The following is a 26,079-nucleotide window of genomic DNA, read 5'->3' as shown; positions in this document are numbered from 1 at the left end:
AGAAACCTGTCTGTGCACGGATTTCTAAGTGGATATTAGGATTCTTCCCTAAATGAGGGCTGTCTACTTTTGAGAACTTACAGAGACAATAGACTTTTATTTACAACTGCCAGAAGAAAAATTAGTTACATGTAAGGAATTAAGTCTGACAGAAGCCACATCTCAATTAAAATATTTTAAGGAGTTTATAAGAACATTGCACACACCTAGAAGCATTTCTATGCTGGAAACAAAAAAGCAATCCTCTAAGCATTTTTTTTATTGGCTTAATTATTTGGGAGGAAGGGGCTTTCATTGTTACATTTCTCAGCACTTTTAAAGCTGACCCATTATTCACTTTTGTTGCCCTTGAGATTCTGGTGCTCTTCTAACAGAAAAATCTTTGCAACAAAACAGACTTCCTTCAATCAGTCATAATTTGGAACATTGTGCATTCATGGGAATGGAGTTATGTGGTGGAAGAAAAGGAGAATAATAAAAACTAAGTATCAGAATCCCTATGTGTGACTTCATATTCAGCAAAATAGAATTAAGAGTCAATCTTATTTGAAAACACCAAGGGCATTAGCAGGTATGTGAATATGTCATCTCTTCAAATCTCCAAAGGGCTTCTAACTAAGGCCCTGTTATTTAGTTTGGGATAATTTGCAGAAAGGAATTGATCCTGTATTTTTTTTCTTTTCTGAAGACACTGTCTCTCTGTAATTTTCTTGGTTCCAAACTCCTGGGCTCAGTAATCCTGTTGCCCCATTCTCCCCAGTAGCCGGGATAACAGGTGTGCATGACAGAGATTGACTTCTAGGACTTTTTACTTCTTAAGAGGATGAATGTTCAACTACAAAGTACAGAGGTCCTTAGTTGCTCACTGTGCAAGGCTATGCAATCATCAGCATGCAAAAACTTGAGACAACAACACGAGGATGAGCAGAGCACTAGTTAACCAATGTTACAGTGCTTCTTCCTAAGGAAGGTCTGATCAAAGACCCAGCAGCCTGGGGAAAGAAGTCCTGCCAGCAGCCAACTGTGGCCCCCTAACTAATCAGTTCCAGTCCTGAGTGCAGCACATTTCCTGTATGATGTCAGCAACCAACACTACCAAGTTCAACCTTCCTTCCTACCATATTTAGAGAGTAATTTAAATTTTGCATTTCATATCTACTGCTTCAATCACTTCACTCTGTAAATTGTGAAAGATCTTTGTGAACTGTCAAACAGCAAACACAGAAAACTAGAAACATTGAGGTAATAAACTTCAACCAAAACTAATCTCCGAGTAATTGAAATGCTAAGTCCTTTCTAATAGAAATTTCCTGAGGAGTTCTCTTCTTTATATAACTTTACACTGCCAAGGTGACCAGGTCAAAAGTATAATAGCTTGAAAATTACTGGTGATGTTGAAAATGGACTACACAAGTTGGAAGGGAAAATTAGGAGAGAATAAAGGCATTGTCCAAAAAGAAATGTCCTCATTACCTGTCTTATGAAACAATAATCTCTCTGTATATCACCTTTATAAATAATAAAAAGAAAAAAAATACTGGTGAGCTGAGTGTTGGTGGCTTATACCTATAATCCTACTCAGGAGACTGAGATCAGAAGATTGTGGTTCAAAGCCAGCTTGGGCAGGAAAGTCCATGAGACTCTTATCTCCAATTAACCAGCAAAAAGCCAGAGGTGAAGCTGTGGTTCAAGTGGTAGAATTCCAGCTTTGAGCAAAAAAACTCGGGGACAGTGTCAAATTCTGAGTTCAAGGTCCAAGATCTGCGTACACGTGTGTGCACACATACATACAAACACACTATTGGTGGCACTAAATGAGAATGTTTTAAAATTTTAATGCCATTAAGGAGTTTTTAAAATCAATATAATATAAAGATGGCTAAACTTCATTTTAGACTTATAGTTAACACCAAAGCAACTTGAAGAATGTGAACAAAATAAACTGCAGCAGAGCCTCACAGAGAAAAAATTTAAAACTCAGATTCACTAATAACTCTGTAAGACGACTCTCCTCACCAAACTTGAAAAGGGGATGGATCATGATTAATTCAAAGCCAGTGGGTCCTGTGACGTCCAGGGGCACAGGTACCACCAGATACACACAAGACCCAAATTTAGGAGTCACATTACAAATATTTAATACCTAATTTAATCTTGGTACAGGAAAAATTAAAAAAAAATCTTTTAGTGCCGTCTGGTCCTGGGGCTCGAACTCAGGGCCTGGGCGCTGTTCCTCAGCTGCTTCTACTCAAGGTTAGCACTCTACCATTTGAACCCCAGCACTGCCTTTTTTGAGTAGTTTACTGGAGATGAAGTCCCATGGCCTTTCCAGTCTGGGCTGGCTTCAAGCTGCGATCATCAGATCTCAGCCTCCTGAATAGCTAAGATTGTAGGTATGAGCCACCAGAACCTGGCTCAAATGTATTTTTTAATAGAATCCCTTCTTTGGTTTTATGATACTCTATTAAAAAATTACTTGAGAAAACTAAAATTATTTAAAGAAGAAGCATTCAACAGTAATTTGACACATTTATATGTGGAAAAAATACAAAATTACTTGATATATGTTTAATACACAAATACATATATAAACATTTTATTTTAATAATACTCTTTTTCACTTCAATTTAAATCATTCCATTATGAAAATTTCTTAATTGAAGAGAATATTTCTTTAAAACTCTAAGTTAAACAGAGCTTTATCAATTAAACTTACAGCAATACAGTCTTTAGAAATACATCATTTTTCATACATCCACTTTAAAAATTTGTCATGGTTTATTACATTTTTAAAATACAAGGCACCTAATGCTATTAAAGGATAATACAGTATATGTAGTGTAAGGTACCACATCTTTTCTCAAATATTTATTTTCTTTAAAAATCCAGCAAATCTCCATGAAGACAGTGTTACTCAAGTTAAAACATTTTTTTCTGTGTAGTTATTTTGCAATATTCTACAAAACATAAACTGTAATCCGTACCTAATACAGGCAGCTTATTTGAGTATTTTTTTGCCTGTCAGAAATACTGATCTACACACTTACATGATTTCCTTGAAACATAATATAGTCCAACATTTAACAAGTATGTGAAAATAAAGTCTTTCAAACATTAGGATTTTATTCCTTGATTAGTTTAAATCATTTCATCAACTGAATTCCTTGAGATATGTAAGGCAGGTTGGTCATTTCAATGGACTGTGGACTGGAACTTCCCATAACTGTAGTGATATGTTCATAGCTACATAGCAAAGTACTTCATTATGAAAATGAAGAAAACAGACATGAGGAAAATATATTTTAGAGTTTCAAAGAACTGAAACTGTTATTTTTCAGACTAGGCACTGAAACATTTTTCTATAAAATCTTGCCAGATTGTCTCTTCGCTGTATAATGTTCCATCATCAGGCTAAAAAATAAAAGGCAAAAGAACAGAGTATTCATTATAATTTTTATCATTTTAATTTTCTAGAGCTTATGTTTTTAAACAGCTAATTATGCCAATTTGAACACATATGACACTGTATATTATTAATAACTATATTCTTGAAATTGAGGTGTTAAGAACTCAGGATAGAGGTTCCATAGCAATGTCAAAGGCTGATACCAATACCACTTAAAAATTGTACACCAAGGATCACCTCTTCAACAAATGGTATTGGAGAAGCAATGTCCACAGAAAGAAGACTGAAGTTGGACCCCTATCTCTCACCAACATCAACTCAAAATGGATGAAAAGCCTTAACATAAAACTTGAAACCTTGAAAATATTACAGGAAGAAGCAGGGAAAACATTACAACTTAATGGCATGGGAAGTTCATACCCATATAGAATTTAAGAAGCTCCGAAAATAGGATAAAGAATTGATATATAGGATCATATTATGCTAAAAAGCTTCTGCACAAGAAGGGACACTGTCACAAAGCTAAAGGACAGTCAACAGAATAGGAAAAGATCTTTGTCAGTTATACAGCTGACAAGGAACTAAAATCAGAATATACAAGGAGTATAAAAAAAACTAACCCCCCCCCCAAACAATCAATATATAATCAGTGAAAGAGAGAGAGAGAGACAGAGAGAGACAGAGACAGAGAAGACTGGATATGCTAAAACATTATAACCAGAGGAAAAAAATTTCTACAGTATATCATTAAGTAAAATGATGAGCTGTAGCATGAACAAAAATAATACTTTCAGAGTCAGGCACTACAGTACATATTTTGAAATGTTTAATACTTCTAATAAATTATGAGTTTAGTTCTATGGCAATGACATTTCACAAGTAAGAAAACTGAGAAATAAATAGGTTAAGAATCAAGGCTCTCCCAGCCAGCACAGATGAAACCAGAGAATTGTAACCCAGGGAGGTCTGACTCCAGAGGCTACATGGCCTTTTGGCTATACAGCTCTTGAACAACCACTTATGGATAATCAATTCAGTGTTTGAATTTTACAAGAATAAGAATGTTATACAACACTGATGCAGGCTCACATACAAACCTGGACTATGGACAACAGCTAACTGGCTCCATCCTCCTGTGAAACTCCATGCATAGGAATGAGACTCTCACACTGTTCACTGTCTTCTGGAACTCTTGAGGGGGAAAAAAAGTAACAGTTTAAAAAAAGCTTTAGGGCTGGGAAGGTGGCTCAGCTTGTCTTGCATGCATGAGGCCCTAGGTTCTATTCCTCAGCACCACATAAGCAGAAAAAGCCAGAAGTGGCGCTGTGCCTCAAATGGTAGAGCTCTCTAGCCTGGAGCTTAAAAGCTGAGGGACAGGGTCCAGGCCCAGAGTTCAGGACCCACGATCATAAAAAAAAAAGAAAGAAACAAAAAAAATCAAGCTATAGAATAATTTCAAGTACACAATAATTAAATCAATGATGGATTTTAAAAAGTGGAACAAAAAAACAAAGGCACAATTCATCAATAAAGAAGAGAAAAATATATCATTTGTAGGAAAATGGTTGTTATGGGATTCATCAAGAAGCCACAATCAGAAAGACAAATACCACGTTTTTGCTCATAATCTGGATATAATAATAATAATAATATAATATGCCATGATTGCAAAAAGAGGACTGCTTGGGAGAAGAACCAGCAGGAGGATAGGAGAGGCTGATAGAAGGTAACTATGATAGAAGTATATACACACACATAAATAGCTAAATGAAATCCACTAAAAACTGATGAAAAGAAGAATAATATAGATGTGGTGACTTAGAGCAAAGTACATTATATTCATGTATGTAGATGTCATAATGAAAACATTTTATACAATTAACATACCCTAGAAAAAGACACTTAAAAGAGAAAATCTGATGCAACACTAGGATATTTATTATTAAATGTATTCAAACCAGTGAAGGCTTTTATATTGAAATTCATTATAGAAAACAGTAAGCCTTTTCTTTTACCTGTGAATCATGACCCTTTTTTCTAATATTAGCAATGAAAAGAGTATCACTCAACGAATCTAAACATATTGTTTTTCTCTGTACCAACACAAATAAATCATAATTGGTTCTATAAATCCTCACAGAAATCCCTAAAAGCATATGATTCTCTGTTTACTTGACAAACATCATTAAAAAAAAACAAAACTATATGGAACTAAGCTTACCTCTGAATTCGATGTTTCCTGCATATAAAGGCAAAAACTCTTCTGATTCCTACCATCACAGGGTCCCAATTATTATAATGACATAGGAGAGTTACAATAAAAAATGAAAAAAATACAGGGATAGCTCCTGCAAAAAATAACCAAGAAAACTGCACCTAAAAACAAAAAAATAAAAATTCTCAAGACAATCATTAAAGCAATTTTCCCCTTTAAGTTTTATAACTATCAAAACTAGCAGGAATATGTTAAAACACCAAGATGTTAACACTTAACACTGACATTATTATGCGTATTATTTTTTTTGTGGGGGGGGGGTCCAGTTGTGGGGCCTGAACTCTGGGCCTGGGCACTGTCCCTCAGCTCTTCAACTCAAGGCTAGCACTCTACCACTTGAGCCACAGCGCCACTTCCGGCTTTTTTCTTTTTGCTTATGTGGTGCTGAGGAATTGAACCCAGGGCCTCAGGCATGCAAGGCAAGCGCTCTACCACTGAGCCACCTTCCCAGCTCAATGTGTATTATTATTAAACACAAGGAGGTACAATTTTATCTTAAAATTCCATTCGCCTAAATATCAACAACAATACTTTTTGCTTGGAAAATGTGCTAAAGAGAAGTCAAAAAGGCATATTTAGCATTTATTAGGTCTAGCACATTAAAAGTAGTGATATCTACAATGAAGTCTTGTTGTGCACACTGCATTGCCAAAAATTTCCTCCTTTGTGGTTATTAACTATTCTCAAGTGGATTTCTTTTTTTTTTTTTTTTTTTTTGGGGTCCGGTCGTGAGGCCTGAACTCTGGGCCTGGGTGCTGTCCCTCAGCTCTTCAGCTCAAGGCTAGAGCTCTACCACTTGAGCTACAGCACCACCTCCGGCTTTTTTCTTTTTGCTTATGTGGTGCTGAGGAATCGAACCCAGGGCCTCGAGCATGCAAGGCAAGCTCTCTACCGCTGAGCCACCTTCCCAGCCCTCAAGTGGATTTCTTGATTCTGGTACATTCATCTATCAAAACTTTTAAATGTTCCAGGTACTGGTGGTTCATATCTGTAATTCTAAATACTCAGGAGCCTGAGATCTAAGGATCGTGGTTCAAAGCCAGCTCAAGCAGGAAAGTCTCTGAGACTCTTATCTCCACCAAAAAGTCAGAAGTGGAGCTGTGGTTCAAGTGATAGAGCACTAACCTTGAACAAAAAAGTTCAGAGACAGTGCCCATGCCCTGAGGAGACCAAGCACACATACATAAAAAAAGGATGAGCTGGGTGTCAGTGGCTCATGCCTGTAATCCTAGCTACTCAGAAGGCTCAGATCTGAGGATTGCGGTTCAAAGCCAGCCCAGGCCAGAAAGTCCGTGAGATTATCTCCAATAAACTACTCAAAAAAAAAGCTGGGAAAAAATGTACATATCACCCAATGTGGAAGAAATAACTGTATTGCAAAGCTCATAGAACTCATAAATGTTATAGACCGTGGTAGGCAATTTGCCCATGAAAGTTAGAATGTGTTTGTGACTTTAACTAAACATCACTATCCCACAATACTGTGAAATTTGGGAAATTATGTAATCACTTAATCACAATAAAGAATTTGAAAAAAAGTATATTAGCTTATGTGAGTTATATGGAGGGGGATTTCATTGTTATATTTTAAAATTCTAAATAAGTAAAAATAAATTTAAAAAAAAAGCTGAAAGTGGCGCTGTGGCTCAAGTGATAGAGCTCTAGTCTTGAGCAAAAGAAGCTCAGGGACAAGTGCCCAGTATCCATAGTGCAAGCCCTAGAACAGGCAGAGGAAAAAAAAAAAAAAGGATGAAATAGCATAGTATAGTATACATCTATCTTTTAAGGGAAAGAAAAAGTTTTTTCCCTCTTTGAGAGTTAAAAAGAGAGGCAAAAAAATCTTAAGAGTCGTGGGCAAGACTGGAAACATATTATCCTATTAGTGACTGTTTTAGTCAGGAGAATGGGACTGCTGATTGTCAGTGACTCACACCTGTGAGCCTACCTATTAAGAAAGCTGAGATCTGAGGATCGAGATTCAAAGCTAGCCCGGGCAGGAAAATCTGTGGGACTCTTATCTTCAATTAACCACCAAAAGGCTGGACATGGAGCTGTGGCTCAAATGGTAAAGCAAAAAAGCTCTATCTTTGTGCAAAAAAGCGCAATGCATCCAACAAAACCCTGAGTTCAAGCTCAAAACTAACACCAAACAAAAAGGAAAAGAAAAAAGATAAAATAAGGTATCAAGTTAATGACAAATCATAATTTTTTTCCTCTTGAAATGCTTACCAGTCAGTATATTTAATTTAATAGTCGAGACACAGCAGCACATATTTTTTCCAGTACCAGGTTTAACTTTAGGGGCTCTGAACTTGCTCTGTTTGCTCAGCTAGAGCTCTATCACTTTGAGCCCTTTCTCCAACCTAGCTTTTTGTTGGTTAAGTAGAGACGAAGTCTTGTGGACTTTTCTGCACAGGTTGGCTTTGATCCAAAATCTCAAGACTACGCCTCCTGAGAAGCTAGGATTACAAGCATGAGCCACAAGTGCTTGGCCAAGAATTGTTTTTAAATAAGTAGGATGCACCCTATGGAGTGTATTTTGCCTTTATCCTTAAAACTGAACAAAGACCTAAAACTGCTTTAAAAAGTAAGACTATTAGTTGTATCTATTATAAACCTTTGAGTTTTCAAGTATTTTCCTCTTCCAATTTTCAGACCATATACACATATATACTTTACTGCCTAATTCTAACAAGTATAAAGCTTACAAATACTGACTGCATGGCAAGTGCTCTACTCCATCTTCAGCATTAGGCAAAGGAACCACTCTTTACTGCCTCTAGGATGAAGAAACTGCTCTCTTCTGGACTGCTTCAGGAGAACTTCAGATTCTCTTTTTTGCAGTGTTTTCAGTGACAGCATTTATCACTAGATTTACAGATAATTAGGCCAATACAGTAGTATTAGCATAATGATAAGGAATGTCTGAACTTATCAGAGATGTGAAAATATTACCATTTTGTGGCAAAATATATCACATGTTCCACACAATGACCCACATCAGACATATGGAAAACAAGCAAACACTATCAAGAACAACATAGAAGATACTTCCCTTAACCTACAAGTGCAGATTATGTACCTTTTTAGTACTTTTTACATTTCTGTACTCTAGAGATCTGGAAATGAGGCATTAAGGATTATTTATTTGTAAATTATTTGTATAATCTTCATTATGTCTGTTTTAAAGCTATACCTGAAGTATCTAACAAATAGTTTGCCTTACCTTTTGCATACACATGTCTGCTATTATAGACAGAGGTATTGTGAGGCTTAGTGCAAGTGTGCCTATCAATGAGGAGGTAAGAAAGCAGCCCCTAAAAAGAGAGAGAAAGGAGAAAGGAGGCATAATTTTCTATATTATTCAATACTGAGTTCCAATTCTATATTAAAGACTCAAGAAAACCAAATATAAAAAAAAGATGGGCCAAGACACAAAAACAATAGTTAAGATGATTCCAAAGTTTAGCTTCAAATGTCAAAATACAAGTATATAAGTATAAAAAAGTTTGAAGTAAGGTGGTGGCTCACACCTGTAATTCTAGCTATTCAGAGGCTGAGATGTGAGGATCACAGTTCAAAGCCAGCCAGGCAGGAAAGTCCATGAGACTCTTATCTCTAATTAACCACTCAGAAAACAGGAAGTGGTGCAGTGGCTCAAGTTGTAAAGTGCTAGCCTTGAACCGAAGAGCTCTGGGACAGCGCCCAGGCCCAGAGTTCAAGTCCCATGACCAAAAAAAAAATTAAAAGTTGAGCAGAAGTATTAAGGTTTCAAAGTGCTACTTGGCTAACAAAGAAAAAGTATCAATAAAACTGTAGATTAATATCTTACACACAAACTTTAAGTGATAAGTTAACATAATGTTACAGCACTTCATCATCATGAAAATAGTACATTTTTTGTTTTCATTTAGCTTAGCATAGTAAAGACAGAACTAAATATTTTGAAGAATATTTCCTTATTTATTTCCATTTTTTAGTATCTATCCTAACCAAGTTTAAGCACTTCATTTTATTTGTTTGTTTATGTCAATCGTAGGGCTTGAACTCGAGGCCTGGGTGCTGTCCCTGAGCTCTTTTTTGCTCAAGCCTAGCGCTCTACCACTTCGACAGTGTTACTTGAGTTTTCTGGTGGTTAATTAGAGATAACAGACTTTCCTGCCCAGGCTGGCTTTGAACCATGATATTCAGATCTCAGCCTTCTGAGTTGCTAGGATTACAGGTGTGAGCCACTAGTGCCCTACTCATTTTATGTTTAACACTATCAGTGTTGCTATAACTTTGTATATGACTCCAAAGGTAATATTTTTTTAGTTGAAGGAAAACATTATAGTAAAGAGCTGGGAAGGTGGCTCAGTAGTAGAGTGCTTGCCTTGCATGCATGAGGCCCTGGGTTTGATTCCTCAGCACCACGTAAGCAGAAAAATCCAGAAGTGGCACTGTGGCTCAAGTGGTAGAGAACTAGCCTTGAGCTGAAGAGCTGAGGGACAGTGCCCAGGCCTAGAGTGTAGGCCCCACGACTGATAAAAATAAAATAAAATAAAAATAAAGAATTATAGAAAAATACAGAAAGCCCTTTATAAAGATTAATATATTAAAAGATGTTCACAAATTTAGAATACTGAAATTCAGACATACATGTATGTGTGTTCATTCATTTATTCAACAGACATTTTTGAGCTCCCTCTACCTGAGACATACTCTCAGTTCTTTTGCTTAGTTTGGTCTTCAGATAGGGTCTTGTGATTTCTACCTTTACACTGGGTACTCAGGAGTTAAAAAACAAAGTGCTTACTTGAGGTAGTTAATATATTTGTTATGTGTGTGTACATGTGGAAGTGAGAGGTACAGGATGGGACATCAAAAGACATGAGAAAGAGAAATACAAACTATCCAAATATCAATAATCAATAAATCATAAGAGAATAAATATACATACCACAACCACAGGAACTCTGAGAGAACTGTTCCAATAAGGCCATTAATGATAATGCACATTAATACTACTTTATTGGGAAACTCAAAGTCCTCAAATCCAGTATAATGAAGTAAAAAGAAACCTGGCCATAACAGCAGCAGATTAAACAGGCCCACAAAACCTAATAATGTACAAGACATCAAAGTTAAAATTGTGGCTTATTTCAAATCTTTCTCAGTTCTAACTCTATTAACTAGAAACATTACATTTCGTACAAAGTTACCAGGTTTCCTTCACTGGAACTTCCACTGCTTGAAGTTAGTCTTACCAACAGTTCAACAATAGAAAAACAGCATCAAAAATGGAATCTTTGACTTTTAGGTTCCATTATCCACACTGTATGGGGGCAAACTACTATGGAATAAATCGTTTAAAACAAAGTCAGTAATTTAAAGAATTAACTGGTAGGTATGTAATTATGGATTCAGCCTAAATTACTTAGGAGGAATTAGATGGTTTGTTCTCTGATCCCAGAGAAAGAGGCTGTGCTATACTAGGAATAGGAATACTGTAGGAAAGTTCTAAAGATCAAATTCTTCAGAGTGCCTAAGGCAGTTGGAGAGAGAACATATACACAAACATCTATTCAACATAGGCACTAAGTACAGACTGATAACTTGTAAGAGACTATACTGTGCTCTGCAGTCTGCCTTGGGTTCCAACCCCAGGGCTGCTTTACAGGTACTGTGAACATTATGTAAAATACAGAACCTCTCCATTCTATAAATATAAAATATTACCTAATTAGGTTACAGGTAAGATTAAACTAAGTATTTATAAAAACAGTGACTAAAACATACAAGGTACTTAGTAAAGTTGGCTATAATTCTTTTTTTTTTTCTATTTACTTTTTTTTTTTAATTTAATTTTATTTGTGAACATACTGTACAGAGGAGTTACAGTTACATGGGCATTGGCTATAATTCTTATAGATAATAAGTTACATATGGTTATAAACAGGTAAGGTAAAGATATAACAAAAAAGATAATATTATAGTATAATTTTACTGCATTTCTATATAATTAAATGTCACAGATCTGCTAGAAGATCCATGTAAGTAACTATAGAGCTCTTCTTTAAAAAATTTTGAATATATATATATATATATTCTACTTCACCTAAATACATCATCTAAACAGTAAGCCAGTATTTAGGGTGCCTCATTAGGTCTTAAGAGGGAAACCAAAATAGCGGTTCACGGTAAAACATGGAAAAGATACTCCAAATGGAATGTTCTATGACCCTAAAAGATAGCATTAGAATTGTCTTTTTTCAAATATTTATTCTTGAATACTGTATTTAAAGGGAGCTTAAATGATTGCTTTTCAAATATCTTATTTTTGTTAATCCACTAGGTTTAAGTATTTACACTGACTTTAAATGATTTAAATGTAATATAAAAAGCCCACCAAAGAACATTCTGGTGGAAACAATAAAGGATTCTAAAACCTCCTGCAACTCTACCTCCTCTAGCCTTCCTGTGACTCTCCACAATCCCTAAGTCAGACTTTGGAAGCCACTCAGCTCAGTTAATGTCTCATTTACCAGATGAGTACTTGATAAAAGATGCCAGAACAGAGATTTCAGGTCTGGTGAGGCTCTGTCAGCTGCTCTCTGCACTCCCTTCACAGCCTTTTTTATTTATGTTCGGACAGATGTTGAATACCTTGTCAATAAGCCAGTTGTTTGCTATTCTACATCTATTCCAAGTTCCTAAGTTGATTTTAGGCAAAAAAAAAAAAATTTGAAAAATCAAATCATATGTTTTATTTGTTTAGTCCTAAGAATTGATGCCAGAAAAACGTATTTGGGTAATTTGAAAATCTATGTTATAAAAGAATGAGACTTAAATGATAATGTACCAATGGAAAGCCTGTACATGGCCCACAAATTTTAGTGAAAATAAATATGTATCATGTTGCGGGGTGGGGTGGGGGGGGCAGTTTTCTCAATCCCATGCTTCCAATGATTCAGCAGAAGCAAAATGTGTAACACAGCAAACTCTCATGCTTGGAGTAGCATAATTCTAACAATTACAGAATCTCTCTGGCTCACCAGATGAAGACATTGATTAAGACATTGATCTTGTCTTAAGGCAATATGTGCGCACGCATGCATGCACACACACACTCACACACTAATACAGGACAACATAAGACAAAAGCATTGAGAATGAACTTTATAACCTTCAAAAGAAGTTTCTGTTGTTGAGAAAATCATACACATGGAGGAAAAGCTTTCCTAATGCCTCCAAACCACAAAAACAAAACTATGACTTGAAAGGAAACAGCCTCACAAGTTAAAACATATTCTTACCAAAAAACATTGGAATATCCAATTTATCTTCTCTGTCTACTTTTCTCTTAATCATAACAATATAAACAGCATACAACATGGCTCCAGCCAGGGACCAAATGGAACCTAATGATATAATGATATAAAGTATCCATTTATTAAATAATTTGAAATGTACTTACTGAAAATCTAATCATGTATGAGATACTAATTCCAAATACAAGTACATGAAGATGAAAAGATGAGGAATAACCCATCCCATCTGGGCCCTCCAGTAATATAGAGAGGAAGATAACATGTAAACAAACAAATAATAAGCATTTATTAAATAACAAAACACCTATATATGTTGTAACAATAAAACACAGATAAGTAATGCTTTGATTTTAATTTTAAAATGCTTATTTCTTATTTTTCTCCCCACAAACAATTCTGACACAGGACATTGACCAATTTAACAAAAACTGCTTTGCATCTCTAAGCTGGTGATTAAATAAAAACTGCTTTCTATCTCTAAGCTTGTTTTCCCATCCCCATGTATCATTTTGGATCCACATTCCACCACCACTGACACTCCAAGGCTGTGTAGGTCCTGTGTCTCCCATTAAGTAACTACCTTCTTTCTTTTCTGCTGAGTGTTCAACCTCCTGTCTTCTGTTTTAGATGATTTGCACTAACTACAGTTAAATATATTATTACTTCATTCTCTAGTGGCTTTATTTTGGCAAGTATCATATTCTGTTTCAATTATAATTTATACTTACAAATGTTCCAAAATGTATAACCTAATGTTAATACCAGTTCTCTCCATTATCTCACTTTTAACATTTAGGTTAGCTTTCAAAAACAACTAAGAAATGTTATTCTGCCAAGTGACTGTACTCATCAATTATTCAAGAGGGAATGTTTCACTATACCTATTTTTAAGTATTTTCAAAAAAAACTTAAAGGAAAAGCCTGTCAACACAATTTTACTCACATAAAACAAATACACATATTGTTTTATAAATACAAAACTGCTCTATGAATTAGTTACTGACCTATTGTATTTCTTCCAGCAGATTTTTCAGATCCTGACAGGTTTACCAGCACAATACCACCAATGCTACAAGAATAAGTCATTACTGATGAGCAAAACACTAAACTCCTAAAAGACTAATCATAAAAATTACAAGTGACCAAGAAGTAATCTCAACTTTGGGTAAAACTGAAAATCAATTTATGATTCTATTAACAACAGCTAATGAAATTATAAACATACTATAGTAATAAATTTGTCCTAGCTAGTGCATTTAGTTCTCATAAGATGAGCAGCCCTGGGCTGGGAATGTGGCTAAAGTGGTAGAGTGTTTAACCTAGTATGCATGAGGCCCTGGGTTTGATTCCTCAGTACCACATAAACAGAAAAAGCCAGAAGTGGCACTGTGGCTCAAATGGTAGAGTGCTAGCCTTGAGCAAAAGAAGCTCAGGGACATTGCCTAGGTCCTGAGTTCAAGTACAGCATTCCCCTATAAGGAAGGTATTACTATTGGTATTTCTACTTTATAAGAGAAAACTAATGTGCAATAAGGTGAAATAACTCAACCAGCTGGGACTGGAACATAAGCAACCTAGCTGCACAGTCCAACCCTTCTAAGTGCTATACTGTCTTTCAATTACGGCAAAGCTATTTTCAATTGTCATTCCTTTGTCAATATTTATTTTGGAAGTATAAATAGATTATCCCCACATAAACCTGGAAATGACACTGTTACTGTTTATTGATTAAAAAAAACCTAAATCAACATTAGAAGTATCCTGAAATATTTATGGAGATCCACTAATCCCATGATTTTAGTAAATTAAAAATAAGGCTGGATTAAGAATATCAAGAAGTCAAAGACCATTTGTTCATTCAACTGTTACTTATTGAGCATCTAGTATAAGTCAAGTACTACTACAGCAGTAAAGAAGATGGATGTGGAGCTTGTCTTCAAAGAATTCATTTTTATGCATTTTATGCATCTTATAAATTATGTATATATTTTGTCAATCAAATGAAATACTGCTCATTTTAAATATTTTTAAAATTTTAGTCTAATTCTTTCACCTACTAATCAAAAGACCAGGATGGCAATAGGAGAGGAGTAGAGAAGTGTGTGTGTGTGTGTGCGTGTGTGTGTGTGTGTGTGTGTGTGTGTGTGTGTGTGTACACATATATTCCCTTTTGGAATTACAAGGGTATGATGATAGTGCTATTAATTATTATCCTCAACTTCACATACAAAATAGGCAGAGTTAAAAAAAAAAAAACTTGCCCATGCTCTCAAACTACAAATAGAAGGGGGAATGGAATTGACTTATAGGTGACGAAATGAGATTTAGCTCATCAGATTTCCTTTGCCTGGCTATTATGTCACATACTTTGACAACCTCAGAAATTCAATCTCATTGTTTAAAGCCAGTTCAAAACATGTATTAAACAATAATTAATATTCTTTTTTTTGTTTTTTGGTCAGTCGTGGGGCCTGAACTCTGGGCATGGGCGCTGTCCCTCAGCTCTTCAGCTCAAGGCTAGTGTTCTACCACTTGAGCCATAATACCACTTCGGCTTTTTCTGCTTATGTGGTGCTAAGGACTCAAATCCAGGGCCTCATGCATGCAAGGTAAGCACTCTACCACTGAGCCACCTTCCCAGCCCTTAATATAGTATTCTTAAGAACATATACCAAAAATGTTAATCCATCATTTATTCTACACAACAGAACAGGAAATTTAAGTATTTTAGACCAGTGGGCCACATGGTCTCTGTAGCAATTCAACTCTGTTACTATGGCCATAAGGAAAATGGAAACAAATGGCTGTCTTCCAATAAAATTTCATTTACAGAAAGTTGCAGAAGGTCCACCTTAGTTTTCCCAGTGCCTGTTCTAGAACTTCTCTAATGAGGAATAAAATGCTGTAAGTTCAACATTTTTTTGTCGGTCATGGGGCCTTAACTCTGGGCCTGAGCACTGTCCCTCAGCTCTTCAGCTCAAGGCTAGCACTCTACCACTTGAGCCATACCACCACTTCTGGCTTTTTCTGCTTATGTGGTGCTGAGGAATTGAACCCAGGGCCTCATGCATGCAAGGCAAGCACTCTACCACTGGGCCACCTTCCCAGCCCAAGTTCAACATTTTATATCCATTCTTTTATCAAATCTTTATTAAACAGCGCTAAAGAAAATTAGCATATATTTTGAAAAAAGTTGAACTAAGCCTTGCTTGTTCCTCTAAAACAAACACATTTTATTTTTGTGCACGGTTAAGACATTAGCCAAATGTGGAAAAGAATAAATTTTGGTGGTTATAAAAAGTCTAAAGAGTAGGTTAATTGGTCCACCAGAGGACTAAAACTACTAAAGCTACTTGGGTCAACCTTCCCTTAAATATAGAAGAGAAAAAAAGATCTCTGATGGCCAAGTACAAATCTCTATGATAATCACTTTATATATATTGTACCAAACCTTGAAACAAGACTACTAACCAGATGATATTGCCTGCTTAGAATTGCTAAGGGCAAAGAACAGGGCTCTCATTCAGTCCCAGTTGACAAGTTAAATAAAATAAATTTTTGTTTTTCTTAGCTTACTCACCATTAAATAAGCTTACTACCTTTATTAATTTCAGCTTTTTTTTCCTCTCAAAAAATAACGATTTTGTCAAACCAATGTTTATGAATACCATCTACAGGCAAAACCTTATCAATTAGAAAAGACTGAACATAAGACTTCCACTGATGTAACTGTAACCTCTCTGTACAGCATCTTTACAGTAAAATAAAATTTAAAAAAAAAGACTTCCACAAGGAAAAGGACAATTCCAAACTTAAACAAAAAGGGGAACTTGTCTTGGAAAAGGAAGCAGATCTTTGGGAAGTTACGGTGATTAAGTAGGCACGTTAAGTTAAATGTGATTATCAGTGCACACTTAGGAAGCCTACAATCACAGGAATGGGAACAGTGCTACACTGGGTCCTTCTCTCCAGTTCCCCTGCCCGGAAAAGTTTAGTAGCTTCTTCTTTTGTCTTTTCCCTTACTTTTCCCTTTCTTTCCTTCCTTTCTTCCTTCCTTCTTTTCCTTCCTTTCCTTTCTCCTCTCCCCTTTATTTGGAAGGAGCTTATTACATTACAAAATAAACTATCCTGCATCAGGACCAAAATTATTTTCAGTATCATATTTTAAACAGAGTATCTAGTTTATGCTTACCTTAAAATCACAGCTAAGAGTTTAGAGAGAGTAAACCTATCTCCACTGTTACTTGGAAAAACTGCAGCAAGGATTAATGTAAAAAGACCTATGAAGAAAAAAGGAAATAAAGCTTAAATACTGCCCACACAACTTAACTCCCAACTCTACTGTGAATACTAATTACATACTTAACTTTTAATTAATATTTTAGTTACTTTCAAACAACTAAGACTATAGTTATATAGGCTAAAATGTTCAAAGAGCATACTTAAAGAGCCTCTAAACTAAACCACATTTATTTCAACAATAGAGAACAAATGTAGTCCTATTTATTTTTAAACTAATAAACTAAGCATTCAAAGTAATACCATGATCTCATCATAATCAAGCCTGTATGCTATCATTATTTTTACAGCTTCAAAAACACTTCCTTTAATCTTCCAGATTTGGATGGTGATTCAATTTTAAAAATAAGAAACACCTATCACAGGGCAAATTATAGATCTGAAATAAGCAATTAAATTTAGCCAAAAGGTCTAGGAAAAGATCTTTGAAGAGAATAATGTGCAGTTAAGGACACATGTCAAAACAGAATGCTTGCATAGCAAGTATAAATTGCGTTCAATTTCTATTAATGGAAAGATAAAGAGGGGGGGAGGGAGAATCATGGTCCTAAGCCAACCCATGTAAATAGTGAAGACTATCTCAAAAACAAACCAAGCATGGTAGTTCAAACACCCATAATCCCAATTATTCAGGAGGTAGAGGTGAAAAGACCACTGTCTGAGAAAAGCTCCAGAAAAAGCATGAGAATCTGAAAAATAAACAACAACAACAACAAAAAGCAAAAGAATGTGGATGTAAGTGAAGCCCCGAGTTTTATCATCAGGGCTAATCTAATCCACAAAAAAAATAAAAAATAAAATATTTCCAAGATAGCCGTAGTAACACATGCCTGTAATCTCAGCACTAGAGAAGTGGAAGCAGGAAGCTCATAAATTCAAGACCAGCCTGGTATATAGAGACTTTATCTCAAAACAATAAAAAGATGTACAGAGTAAAACAACTACAATATAAAAGGAAACCACTGCAAAACACTTGCACATAAATAGCACAAAGTTAAGGCTGGAAATTACATTAAGAAGCAGATATAATATACAAATTACATTAATTACCGTGATGACATGACAAAATAGTGGATACATGTATGCACACGTATATATACATACACATATACACGTGCACGTGTGCGTACACATATACAAGAAATACATCAATTTACAACTCAGATTTCTTTTGAAGTCAAATTTCTTACCAGAAGTTGAAGACAAAATATTAACTATAGCAACTTGTGTGTCTGAAAGTGCTTCTTGATATGACAGATTTGCCAAAAACCACTGAAGAAAAACAAAAGGAAGCCTAATGAAAGACATGTTCATTATCTGTTATTGCAATTTATAGTTCCCTCTTTTATCTTCCTTCTCTTAAATAGCACTATCACAAGAGACCTTAAAAGTTGCTTTATATTAAAATATCACCTTCCCCATAGAGGAAAATATTTATAAGTAGACCTAAGATCTTGCTATCCAATTTCCCTTAAGAAACAAGCATGTTAACTGGGCACCATCTGTACTCAGGAGGGTGAAATCTAAGGAATGTTATTTGAAGCCATCTCAGACAGGAAAAATCCTTGAGACTCTTATCTCCAATTAACCTCAAAAAGCTGGAAATGGAGCTGTGGCTCAAGTAGTAAAGCATTAGCCTTAAACACAAAACCTCAAGGACAGTGCCCAGGCCTAGATGTCAAGCCCCAGGACTGGCCAAAAAGAAAAAAACAAACAAGGCTGGATGTGGTGGTGCACACCTGTGATCTCAGTACTCCAGATGCTTCAGCCAGAAGGTCACAAGTTTCCCTGAGCTACATAATGAGTTCCAAGCCATTCTGGGCTTGGAAATAAGTCCCTGCCTCAAGAAAATAAAGAAACCTGGGCTGGGAATGTGGCTCAGTCGTAGAGCACTTGCCTTGCATGCATGAGGCCCTGGGTTCGATTCCTTAGCACCACATAACCAAAAAGAAAAAAAAGCCGGAAGTAGCGCTGTGGCTCAAGTGGTAGAGTGCTAGCTTTGAGCTGAAGAGCTAAGGGACAGTGCCCAGGCCCAGAGTTCAGGCCCCACGACCAAACCACCCCCCGCCCCCAAAAAAAAGAAAATAAAGAAACAATACTAATAAGGGCTGGGAGTATAGCCCAAGGGTAGAGCACCTGTGTAGCAAGCATAAGAGCATAGATTTGATCTCCAGCATCATCAACAACAGTAAAGAAAGAAGAAAAGAAGGGAGAGAGGGAGGGAGGAAAGAAGAAAAAAAAGGAGAGGGAGAGAGAGAAAGATAAGAGGGAGGGAGGTTAAAATTAGCATTTTAAAGTGAGAGTAGAATTGAATATTAAATCAACTTTTAAATTGTTTTGTATAATCACTGCTAGGAATCTATTAATCTTATCTAAGTCAAATTTAAATTCAGTTAAATTCTTTAACATTAAAATATATACAGATAAATAACATAATAAGAACTCAACTAGATGATGTTCATGAAGATTGATGGAATAAGCTAAACAACTACAGTGCCACATAAAAAACTATATAGATGTCAGGTGGTGGTAAACACCTATAATCCTAGAACTCAGGAGACAAATCAGAGATTGAAAATTGAAGCCAGCCTAGCAGTCTGGATGGGAAACTCTGCCTCAAAATAACCAAATACCCCAGTAAAAATAGTCATATATTCACTTTGGAAATTTAGGTACTTACTTTGAAAGCTGAATGTATTGACTAATTGTGACTATTTTTCTGGCACCCCATCTGGCCATACAACCTAAACAGATCTCATAACTTTGGATATGGTGAAAGGTAGTTTTCTAACTATAAGGACTTTTTTTCTTCTGCTGATCCACACTAGAACATTCCCATATTCTCAATTGTGTGCCTATTTTGAATTGGGAGAATGAGAACTCGCTCCCTTTGATAAAGTGTGGTATGGATGTATGTTCCCAAAATTCGTTTACTTTTACTGATAAGTCATCCATTTCTGTAAACACTTTTTAAAAAACTATTTCAAACAATGTTACTATAAATATTCTAATTCATGCTATCTGATCATATAAATACATGAACATCACTAAATTATATTCTAAGAAGTCCATTGCTGGATCAACTAAAATAACTGCTAATCTAACTATAAACTTATCTCTGATACTTATTCAGTTTGCCTGAAGAAGTTATTCCTCTGAAGAAAGACTTGTTTCTATTAAGAGACTCTCTTGATCTATCTCAGAACTTAGTTAAATTGGTCGGATTATCAGTATTTTCTTCCCCAAAACAAAACAAACACCTACATTGATGTAGGTGTGCTTTGATACATCATTAAAAGGCAGCAGATGGTTAAGAATAGAACAGTCTTCATTTGATATCAGGGGTAAAGCCAGAGTAAAAATTTTAGCAAATTGATTCCAAGCTAGAGAACTCTGACATCCTATATCATTTCATTTGCCTATTTAGATAAGAAAATGAGGTCGAATTTGGTGTGATAGTCTCAAAAATACATGACAAAAAAGCTACAATCTGCTTATAGCTGAGGAACTACTATACTGACTCCATTCCCTTTAGATATACAAGAGGTATTTTTGAAAAAGTCAGTATTGACAAAATCGTATTTTACAAAAAAATTAATAAAAAACCATCCTAACCCTAAAAAGACAAAAGATACTCAAAGAGTGGCAAATAAACACTAACTTCTTTTGATATACATCATCTACTTCATTAAACAACACATACATATGACTATATCTGACCACTGAGTAACTAAAATATAGCTTGCTTGAAGTGATATGTGACCTTAGAAGTCTTTACTATAAAAATGTAATCTATCTCATCAATACTTTTACATTGATAATATACTAAATAATGACTAACATAATGCTTGTTAAATAAAAATACAGTACTAAAATTGAGATCACTGAAAGCCAAGAGGGATGGCTCATGCCTGTAACCCCAGTTTTTCTTTACCAAAAACTATAGAAATAATCAATGAATACTTGCTAAAATAACACCTTATAGGAAAACTCCAAAAAATATATGAAGAAATCAATACTAACAGTAGACTCTTACTAATCCTTATATATATATCGTATACTAAAATAAGTAACCTGGAGGCAAATGATAATCTCAGAAAAACTTTCTCAATTGTGTGTGCATGTGTGTGTGTGTGTGAACAACTTAGGTGTTACAGGATTTACTAACTTCTACTTTTTCCAAGTATGATAAGCCTCACCTAACTTTCATACTTTAACTTCCCCAAAATGCAAGACAGCTGCTCAAAGTCATAATCAAACAACCTAATTGTATTACATACTATTATATTGTTAATATATATCATAAAATTAATTCCCAATATATAATAAACTTACCACAAAGCAAAAAAAAAAGCTAATTTTTGCCACTTGAGTTGCAGTCAGTTTCCCCACAGTTTTCAATATGGATTCTTGCTCCTTCACAGTAGGGTATGACATTCGAGATAACTTTGCTTCTAATGCATGACTTGATGGAAGCTGTCGAATCTCCATGATATTACTGAACCTCACACGAGACTTTTTGGGAGCTTAGAAGGAAAACATAATGCAAGAATTATTAAATGTGGATTATTTATTTATTTATTTTTGTCAGTTGTGGGGCCTGAACTCTGGGTCTGAATGCTGTCCCTCAGCTCTTCAGCTCAAAGCTAGCGCTCTACCACTTGAGCCACAGCACCACTTCTGGCTTTTTCTGCTTATGTGGTACTGAGGAATTGAACTCAGAGCCTCATGCATGCAAGGCAAGCACTCTAACATTGAGCCACCTTCCCAGCTCTAACTGTGAATTTTTACTCCTCCATCCAACTCAACTCCCAAGTTTTAATCCACTAATAAACTAATGTTAATTCATTTAAGATCAAAGCAAGAAAGTAGAAGAAAATCAAAGTTAAACTGTTATTGTAGGGTAGCTTTGTTGACTCAAGAGTTCACAGGTAATTTGCGTTATCTATAAAATGCCCTAAATAGTTTAAAATGAGACTAACATTAAAAAAAATCCTGCTATTATGTACATATTTAACTGCCTCGTTCAGGATTTTAGTTAAGATTGGTTTTTAACATTTATAGTAAAATGATGAATTTCTCCTCAGAGATACCCAATTAGTAAGAATCATATTCCCAGACAAGCATGCAGAATATTTCTCTATAGGCTCGTGCCTTGAAGAGGAAATTATTAATAAATGTTATGCTTTACACTGAAGCTGGTATTACTTGGAAAATTCACAGGATCAGCACAATTCATATAATTAAGTTATTAGAGTCTTTGAGGACATGTTCAATATATATATATAAACACATATATAGTTATGTATATATGTATGTGTGTGTGCAAACACATATAATGAAACTGTATGGTTGAGTTAATATAAAAAGTGTATCAGATTTACAATCCAGCCAACCCTCCAGGAGAGTGTAAGCTAAGTCAACTTGATGCTGGTTAAGCCGCACAGTCACTAAGAAGGATGGATGAAGATGATGAACAAAGTAAAAATCTCCACTTCTCATTGCAATGAAATTATAAATTATACTCACTTTTTTCAGTATTTATGCTTGTGCTCTCTGGTTTTTCACTTGGAATATCATGAAATTTCACAGGAACATAGAGAGGTTCACTCTGGAATGCAAACGAAACAGAAATACAACATAAATAAAAGCCAATATATGGATTAGAACCTAAATGCCTGCTATATACACATATGATTCAAAACATAGCTATTCAGCAGCATGTTTATACAGGCTAATAATCCCCAAATGCAGTAAAGACTTAAGAAAATAACCTCACTAATCCACACAGGTACAATAATAGTTTTCAAATCATTTTAAAGGTTAGAAATGTAATAGCTCTGGCAAATAATAATAATAGCTAATATTTTAATGTCAGACAGACTGTCTTCCATCCCTCTTTATTCCTGCATTTAAAAACTACTTATTGAGTGTTAGTTATGTTAGGCTCACATGTGTACTTCCAACTATTAGGGGATCTGTGCTAAATGGATAGTTTGCACAAGGTAGTTTGGGTCCAGATTGGGAAAAACAGCAAAACCTGTTTTCCAAAACAAAAAACAAAAAAAGTAACAAAACAAAATACCACATTCATGAAATACAATCCAGGCAGAGTCCTAGGTACAGTGATTAAGGGCGAATCAAATGAAGTATTTTCCTCAATGACCACGCAGTCAAAGGGGAAGGCAGACAATAGCCTCATAATCAAATTCAATATATATTTCCCAAATTATTACATAGACCTCCACCAAGTAGAAAATAAGAAAACTAAAGCCAGTTTTCTCTAACCATACTATCAAAGGTCCAAATTTTTGGTGATTCCAAACGACTCAATTGGTTTTACAAATGTTCTCCAGATGGTCAATATTAAAACACAATTCCTGAAATAGGTTGTTTCTTAAAAATTAAAGGAATCACTAAAAATTCCTTTGATTTGTCTTTTAATTCCTAGTATAGTACAGTGGCAATGAAAAATGAGCAGCAATGAAAAGACAATGAGATCTGGAAACTGCTGTGGTCTTTTTGTTATATGAAATTTTCATTACAGCATTTGGCCTAGAATAATTTAACATAGCTATCTTACAGATAAAATCAAGAATTATTAGAATAGTCAGAAAAATAGGTTGCCATCTCAATTCTGTCTTCTGCACTGAGATCCAATTAATATTAAGTTATCTTGTCAAGACCAGGCTTGGTGCCATATGCCTATAATCCTAGCACTCAGGGGGCTGAGGAAAGAAGATCTTGTAACCTGGACTACATAGCAAAATTATGTCTGGAAAAACAAATAGAGAAGATATATGACATTTTTTCCAAGCTTTATAAATTCTTCACAGAACCTTCTAATATGCCAAGAACTCAGTGGTAGTTCTAGAGATAAAACACTGTACTTTCGATAAAGTCACCAAAATAGAGGCTCACACAATGGTGTGTGTATATTTTTTTTCTCATTTTTTTTTGTTGTCAGTCATGAGGCTTGAACTCAGGGTATGGGCACTGTCACTGAGCTTTTTGGCTAAAGGCTAATGCTCTACCACTTTTAAGCTAGAGCTCCACTTCTGGATTACTGGTGGTTAACTGGAGATAAGTCTTACAGACTCTCCTGCTTGGGGTGGTTCTGAACCTCTATTTTCAGATCTCAGCCTCCTAAGTGGCTAGGATTACAGGCATGAGTCACCAGCATCAGGCAAAAGTAGAAACCATGTTTTTGTTTTTGTGCCAGTCTTGGGGCTTGAACTCAGGTCCTGAGCACTGTCCTTGAGCTTCATTTGCTCAAGTAGTGCTTTACCACTTGAGCCACAGCTCCACTTCCATAAATTTTAATATCAATTAGAAAACTTTAGTTTTAGTCTTATGTATATATAGATGCTTATTTTGCTTGATACCTCTTGTAGAAACGAATGTCCTTTTTCCAATTAGAAAACTTTAAAAGTACTATAGAATTGCCTTTTTTTCAGAACAGCACATCTGGAAATGAAAGAAGTTTTGTCAAAGATGCATTTTAAAAGCCAGGCTCCAGTGCCTCAGGCCTGTAAACTAGCTACTCAAGAGGCTGAGATAGAAGGATCACAGTTCAAAGCTAGTCCAGGCAGGAAAGTCCATGAGAATCTTATCTCCAATTACCCTCCAGAAAGTTGAACAGCACTATGGCTCAAAGTGGTAGAGCACTAGCCTTGAGCAAAATCTCAGGGACAGCACCCAGACCCTGAGTTCAAGCCCTAGAACCAATTTAAAAAATGCATTTTAAATAGATAACTTAGTGACTGGGCCTAAAAATGGACTTCTATACTCTTAACTACTAATACCTACTTGAAATAAGTATGTTAATCATTCAATTTGCTTGACTATTTTCTCTTCTCCCTCACCAAACACTTGTATTCGAATATACTAGAACATAAGCTGCTATTTCCTGAGCCTAAAACAAGTACTGAACACATACTAGGCACTATAAATACACTGAATAAGTGAATGCACAATCTGCTTATATATTTTTAGAATCAAGTGAAAATATTTTTCAAAAAATAAAAAGAATGAGTATGAAGCTAAAAAGTTATTTAAAAATGGAAATATTGCCCTTTCATTATTATTACTCCTTAACTGGGTTCCTCAGAAGTAGCTTTATTGCTTGCTGCTAGGCTCCAGAGCTCCCCAAGGAAGTACCAAATTATAGTTCTCATGTAAGCTCCCTAAAAGAGTCATGGTGCCATCAAAGCTGTCTTCCAGCTATAGCTGAACAAGAAGTGACTTACCAAAGAACTATTCATAGTTGTATCTGTTGTGCAAGCAGCAAAGTAACCTTCAGCATCTGCAAACTAAATACAAAAAAAAAACAGCCATAAAATTCAAGTTGTTACATAGTATTTAGACACAGCTCAAATAACTGATCCAAAAATTCAAGATAAACTTCTAAGAGCACAGCACCTAATGCCAAACAAGTATTCAAAATGAAAAGTAGGTGTCATATCTTGTTTTTATTGATGAAGAAGTCGAGGCTAAAAGATTTCATCAAAGTAGCAGAGGCAGGATTAAAATCCAAATGAATCATTTAAAACTAAGCCTTATTCCTTTCACATAGTACTACACTGATATCTCAGATGGGTGAGAGATTAAATTTGTAACTCAGTATTGTCATGACAATAGTTTTAACCTTAAGAACCCCTGAATGGATCTCAGGGACTGGACCATATTTTGAGAACCAAATGCCACATTAAGTATGATTTCACTTCATACCCATAGCTTTCACTATTCTCTCTGATGAAAGTCCAAAGAGGCAAGCAGAAAAGGTCAAA

At 35.4% G+C, this 26,079-nt stretch overlaps 1 protein-coding gene across 2 annotated transcripts in view; it reads right to left on the bottom strand.

Moving 5' to 3' along the window:
* Positions 1-2,567: 2,567 nt before the first annotated feature.
* Positions 2,568-26,079, bottom strand: part of Slc35f5 (solute carrier family 35 member F5) — a 29,574-nt gene continuing 6,062 nt past the window's right edge. For both annotated transcript variants that reach the window (XM_042685202.1, XM_042685201.1), the window contains exons 5-16: positions 25,540-25,602; positions 22,820-22,901; positions 21,626-21,816; positions 18,481-18,562; positions 17,184-17,271; positions 13,996-14,060; positions 12,977-13,081; positions 10,621-10,780; positions 8,908-8,998; positions 5,628-5,782; positions 4,504-4,597; positions 2,568-3,411 (exon numbers count right to left, since the gene is read on the bottom strand). In XM_042685202.1, the coding sequence (XP_042541136.1) occupies positions 4,522-4,597; positions 5,628-5,782; positions 8,908-8,998; positions 10,621-10,780; positions 12,977-13,081; positions 13,996-14,060; positions 17,184-17,271; positions 18,481-18,562; positions 21,626-21,816; positions 22,820-22,901; positions 25,540-25,602 (1,158 nt within the window). In that variant the 3' untranslated portion in view covers positions 2,568-3,411; positions 4,504-4,521. The remainder of the gene's footprint in view (positions 3,412-4,503; positions 4,598-5,627; positions 5,783-8,907; positions 8,999-10,620; positions 10,781-12,976; positions 13,082-13,995; positions 14,061-17,183; positions 17,272-18,480; positions 18,563-21,625; positions 21,817-22,819; positions 22,902-25,539; positions 25,603-26,079) is intronic.

Source organism: Dipodomys spectabilis, unplaced genomic scaffold, assembly GCF_019054845.1.
Source record: "Dipodomys spectabilis isolate Male_0828 unplaced genomic scaffold, ASM1905484v1 ptg000094l, whole genome shotgun sequence".
In the NCBI taxonomy this organism is placed as follows: Eukaryota; Metazoa; Chordata; class Mammalia; order Rodentia; family Heteromyidae; genus Dipodomys; species Dipodomys spectabilis.
Note: the sequence above shows the minus strand (reverse complement) of the source record. Positions and strands in the feature narration are given on the sequence as shown.